Genomic DNA, 6,142 nt, shown 5'->3' with positions numbered 1-6,142 from the left:
CGTTTCTGGAGCCTGAGCTGTTGTTTCTATGCAGTTGAGGATGGGATGCTGTGTTCTGGTGATATGGGGAGCAAAGCAGTCTGTTCAAGGTTGTGGTTGTACACAGAGAAGTGTTTCACAGGAAGGTGCTTGTTGAGTTGATATCGCATGAGCTTTCTTATATAATCCTCTGAATTAAAAACACTGGAGAAACACTGGGACCATCTCTCAGTGATAACAATTTCAGTTACTTCTACAATCTGGCTGGGAAGCTGACCAGTGTAAATGACAGTGTTTTGATGCATCTGCTGCTTTATCAGTTAGTTAATAAATTGTACTGATTTGTTCATTTGAATCTGAAGGCTAACAGAAAAGCTCCAAGTATTCCTGTATCTATAGCACAATTTTGCTTTATATCACGATGCAATCAAAACCTTTAAAGCGTTATTGGATCAAGGAAAATTTTATCTGGCACAAAATGGCTGAGTGGTAGCTGCTTGAATAATCAGCATTCCAAACTTGATTGCTAATTAATACAAAACTGTCTTTGTGAATGCAATAGAATATTTTTCATGTTTTAATTTTTTGTTTTAATCATAGATAAATGCATGCAAACAGTTCAAGTAAGTTTAGAAAAAGAACCCTGTAACTATTTAAACAAATGAAGTTTTAATTTCTAGATTTCTTTAGGTTTTTGCTCATAATTTATTACTAGAATTTTTAAATTCAATTATCCCAGCAGTCTCTCATGGCTAACACCAACTAGAGTTCAGTTAGCACTGACAAAGGAGGATATCTGCTTTGCATTAAAAATGAGCATGTCTCGAATGTTTACTTTACGAGTATTGACAACTTAAGAAAGAGTTACCATCAGCTAAAGGCTAAATCATAACAAACACTTGCAAGTAAAATTTAAGTGTTCCACTCCTTCTCCCTTAATTAATGTCTTGCTAGGGCTTGGTATCCTCTCCACCTACCCACCTTTTGTTTACTTCTAAAAGCACAGGAATAAAAATTTTAGGTTATACGGGTTTTAAGATTCAGGGTATTGTGAGTAAACAAAGTAATAGATAAGCTATTCTATGTGTGATTTTCATTTTTTGCAAGATCCTTTCTAGCAGGGCTAGAAATAATTCTAAAATATCAGGACAGAAGCACTACATGATCCTGTAAGAACTGCAGGGAACCCTGTTTATACCGAGTCATTGTAAATATTTTGCCATTGACTTCCCTGAACATAAAATTTATCTCTCTATGTGCTATTAATTGACCTTTTATGTTACCTTCTTTATAGAATGCAATAGTAATATAAAAATATATTTTTAAAAATGTTGGGCTTTTTTGAGGAGGGTTTTGGTTGTGTGGTGGTTTATTTTTTTATTTTTTTATTTTGTAACTGGAGTTGCATTGCCAGAGGAAGTCCAGTTGTTTGTAATTGGGTTTTTTTGCAGTGCATTTAAGAATGGGATCAGTGACTTAAAATAAGCATCTCACTTTTTCGGTGCCTCAGTAAGTCAGTGGTTCTTAGAGAAACGATCAGTCATAAATGGATAACAAGATAAAGGAAAAGCTAATTTGCATGTCGATACTGAATCTGTAAAGCTGGTAATACCCAATGGTACTCAAAATATGAAGTACTTTTAAAAAATCTTCCCGTGTGTAAGCTCTGTTGTTAAACCACATATGGTGTCTTAAATATTCCTCCTTTGTAATGCAGTAAGTAGCTGCCATACCTATGTTAACAAGGGAATGTTACTATGTAGCTACAAAATTTGGTTGCCTTTCCACCAGTGACTTCAGAAAAGTTAAGCAGGGTCTTTTCATCTCTTGTTCTCCTAGGTCATTTTTTCACTCTCTCTAGAGCAGCTAAGGCTGTCTGTCTGGAAGAAATGTTTACACTGAGGTGTATGTGTGGGGCTATAATTTAAAGCTAGCATGGAAAACCTTTTGTATTTGAGATGTATCCAGTAAAATCTGTTTCTAAGGCCAGAATGCTGAGAGACAGATGTGATGGGTGGGAATGGTTGCTGCTGCTGCTGCAGTCTGCACAGAAACAGCTGCCACGAATGCCACTGTTTCCCAGGATATTTTAAATCTTGCATTCTCTCTTTTCCTGCATTTGTCCTTTGCAATTACAGGTTTATTAATAACAGAGTATAGTACTGAAAACAACAAATCTGGTAGTGTTGAAGGAGGAGATAGTATTTATAGTATCCATATTATGCTTTGAAGATCATTCAATAAATTAGCTATAATGAGCCATCCTGTGCTGGTATAAGCATGATGAAAAAGATTAATGAGACAAGAATACAAAATCACTAACACTTTTTTTAGACTAAGCTTTAGACCTTAAAAAAATATAATAACACAAACAGCTGTTTGGTTTTTTTTTTTTAAACGAACTTGATTGTTCTAAATAAAGGATCATGAAGCCTTCCTTTGAAATTTGAATGGAATTCTTGTTCATTTGATTAAACAGTGATATCTGAGACTTGGCAGTGGTATCTCCATTTCTAGAGTATGGGAATCATGCATAAAGCTTTGCTGATAAAGTGAGGCAAGAAAAATAGAGCAAAAGTGCCTAGAAATTCTTTATTCTAATATAGTTGGAAGGATTCCAGCAGAAATCAATAGCCCCTGCTGCTTTTGCATGAAACACCCGGACACTTGGCAATTAAAAAAAAAAAAACCACACAAAAACAAAAACCAAAAAAACCCAAACCCTTAAGGGATTATGGATTATTGCTGTTACATACTGAATTCAAGGACATTCGAATGCTTAACAGAAGTTCCCTTTTGTTACCTATAAATGTTTGGGTCTGTTACCCATATTCAAAGTCTAGAAATAAATTAAGGGGTTGTACTTCTAATTTTGTGAATGCCTAGGATTTATCAATTATTTAAAAAAAAAAATAAAAATCAAACTTCACAATAGAACGCTGGATACTTCGCAGGAGCGAATTCCACCGTGGAAAAGTCAATTCAGAATTTGGTTAGGAGTCAAAAAAAAAAAAAAAAAGGAGCGGGCAAATAAGACCATAGGATTTATTATTTATTAGAAAAAGAATCAAGAAAACTATACAGTCTCTACAGTGTATTCTGTTGTTTTTTCTGTAGTTCTGTTTAGAACAAGTTTTTAGATTTTGTTTTTTCAATATTTAATGAAGCTGTAACAGAGCTTGTTTCATCATGAGTGCAACACAAAGTAACAGCAGGATTGTAACCTTTCAGAACACTCACATACCCTGTGTGTGAGTACATCCAGCAGCAAATACCAAACAGCTCGAGGGCTGTCTAGGATATCAACTAGTAACGCAGCTTTTGAATGTTAGTGAATGAACTTTGTAGCCAAGACATCTGACCTTTGCAGACCAGAGATCAGCTGTACACAGACAGATGTTTCCGTGTGCATCAACCTGGTTAGACTTGCACAAATATTTCCAAGATGGAAAAGGCTATAACTTAAAATTGACTTTTAATGAGACTGTATTCATTAAAAAGAAAAAAAAAAAAGTAAGTTACAAATTATTGTGTACTTTTCAACATAAGGAACACTTTCCAAGGCTGTCATAAGAAGCTGTCAGCATCGTTGTTACCTACAATTGTTGTGCTTAATTTGAAAGACCAGAGAGAGAACTCAAAATAACGTACGACAAGCTCGACACCATGTCCAATATAAAATGTCACGGGCTCAGTCTGAGCTCTGCTCTGACGCTGCTGAATTGGCAAAAACTTCTGCTGGGGACTTTATTTAATCTTGAATAATATTGAACAGAGAAGTGATTAAAATAAAACAGAACAAAACCTCTGAAGAATATATTTAATCTAAAACTTTAAAATGCTGACCTTGACAAGGTAGTTTTCAGTCTGAGGATTCAGTGCGTCACGACCTTAAAGATCCACTTCATGGTACTGCGTGTCTCCTTGATTTTGCTCTTGCCCTTTGGGGGCATCTAGGATTACTACCTTCATAAAGGTATTTGCGCAGATTGTTTCTTCAGAGCTGGCTGACAAATAGGTGTCCTATTCTCTAACGCCATATTGAGTTGAGTTGCTGCTCGTCAGTTTTAGTTACCTTTTGTAATTGTCCCAAGTGCTTTCACATAATATGATCTTCAGTTTTCCTTATTTAAAAAGAATAGAAATATCATATCTGATTACCGTTGTTTGTATGTATTTTTTTTGCCTAAGTAAATTTTAAATGGTGATTTAAGTGCTCCTGCGTAAAATTGATGTTAAAAGGTAACTGGGCTTCCTTTTTTTCTACCTGAAGATATTCTTGTTACATAAACCCTGATCATTCTTGAAATGTCAACAGTGAGGTGCTAGTCACTGTGTACATTTGCAAACATCTTTTATTGTTTCCAAAATTCAATTTGATACATTTCACTTCAGGGTTTGCCTGCAGTCATTAAAAACACAGCAGTTTTTATGTAGCCTGCACCTTTTTCATAAGTGCTGCTATCGGAGGAAATGGCAGGACCTTTATTCTGAATCTACAAAAACATGTGAAGAGAGACTGTTGAAGTTTATTCCCAGGATTTTTTTTTCTCCACCGAAAACTTTGAACTAAAATATTTTCTCTCTGGGTGGAAGAAAAAAAAAAAGTGTTGTATACAGAGATTAGGATGTGGATTTTCTTATTGTTTTCAAATGTATTTTATTTATCTTTCTTCTCTTTAGACTGGATAACAAGGGAAGCTTCTTAGCACTATTTTATTTAAAATACACTAAGAATAAAAAAAGTTACTTTGGAAGATTTTTGGAATTATCCAAATTTTCTTGCAGAACCATACTTACAGCTATCTTGTATTTGAGTGTGTTGGTTTTCAGCTTTGTTTTTTAGCTTGGCAGATGTTTACTTTGTATCGAGTTATGAGCAAAAACCAAGCTAATGTGTTTATGTAATTTTGAGTTTGCAAAGTTCCATGTGCATTGAGCGCAGCCTCATTCCTATGACAGCAGGCAACAATATTTTGTGATAGTCTGTATGGTATTTAACAAAATGTTCTCTTATAATTTTAATGTATATTAGTATATTAGTTCCTGGTCCTTGTCCCCGCAAAGTTAGTAGGAATTTTAACTTTGAGAATTAAGAGTGTATATGAAGATTGAGCCATGGCTCTGTGGAAATCATTGTCTACTTTGAAAATCATACTTCATTAGAAAAACCCTTATCCTTCTGAAGATAATTAAAACATTTGTCAGTCAGACATCTTCCTCTGAAAATTTCACTTTATTGTTGATTAATCCAACTGGATTGGAAAAGTTAGAGAGTTACATTAGAAGATGGGAATAAGAGTTCAATCTGACATATGGTCCTAAATCTCATTATCTAGCTACATATTCCAATGTTACAGATGACAGTCCAAGCTGTAAATGCTTTTTTGAACTGTGTTGCAGGGATATTCAGGTGGACCTATAGAAACCTACAGCTGATGTACCCGAAATGAAACAGTCTATGGTGCATTGTTTGTGTTCTAGGCCGATTTTTGTGACTGGTGAATCAAATTAGCATTGTCCTTAGGTTTTTGGCTTTGGTTTTTCCTTCATCATTGCAGGTTTTATGTGGTTTTTTGTTCGGGTTTTTTTAGGTTGTAATTGTATTAGCTGCTTTTGCTCATTTTTCATGAAAGAAGTTGTGTATTTTAAATAAAGCCATATTTCAGTGTATTAATATGAAAATACTGTTCTGATTCAAGAACACAAAATAGGTGTGTTTAAATTTTAGAAGGGATACTTTGGAAATAGTTGAAATTATACTCAACTTTGCTGTGGTCCAGTTCATTTTTCTGCTAATATTTCCAAATGTAAGATTCCTTTTGTGAATCTTCTTAAGAAGCTTGATTGCAAATAATACTGCAGTCACGTTGAAGTTTGCTTGCCCTGTGCTTTTAGTTCCTGTTAATTAGTCTGTCTTGATCAGTTGATGGTGCTGAAACCTATTTGATCAAATTTTTTTAACATATACTTTTAAGAACATTCAGTATTTGCCTTACAGCATTTCTTTCCTTTTTTGTTTTCTCCATAGATACTACAACGTATTCCACTGAGCGATCTGAGCACTTTAAGCCATGCAAAGACAAGGATCTTGCATATTGTCTCAATGAAGGGGAATGCTTTGTGATTGAAACCTTAACAGGATCACATAAACACTGCCGGT

The 6,142-nt window shown here is 34.6% G+C and overlaps 1 protein-coding gene across 1 annotated transcript in view; it reads left to right on the top strand.

Annotated features, from left to right (window-relative positions):
• The first annotated feature begins 5,428 nt into the window (after positions 1 to 5,428).
• Positions 5,429 to 6,142, top strand: part of NRG3 (neuregulin 3) — a 251,987-nt gene continuing 251,273 nt past the window's right edge. The window contains exons 1-2 of the mRNA XM_009641852.1: positions 5,429 to 5,480; positions 6,011 to 6,140. Of these exons, the coding sequence (XP_009640147.1) occupies positions 5,429 to 5,480; positions 6,011 to 6,140 (182 nt within the window). The remainder of the gene's footprint in view (positions 5,481 to 6,010; positions 6,141 to 6,142) is intronic.

This window comes from Egretta garzetta, unplaced genomic scaffold (genome assembly GCF_000687185.1).
Source record: "Egretta garzetta isolate BGI_Z169 unplaced genomic scaffold, ASM68718v1 scaffold56, whole genome shotgun sequence".
Taxonomy (NCBI): Eukaryota; Metazoa; Chordata; class Aves; order Pelecaniformes; family Ardeidae; genus Egretta; species Egretta garzetta.
The sequence above is the reverse complement of the archived record's forward strand: the minus strand, read 5'-3'. Positions and strand labels throughout refer to the sequence as shown.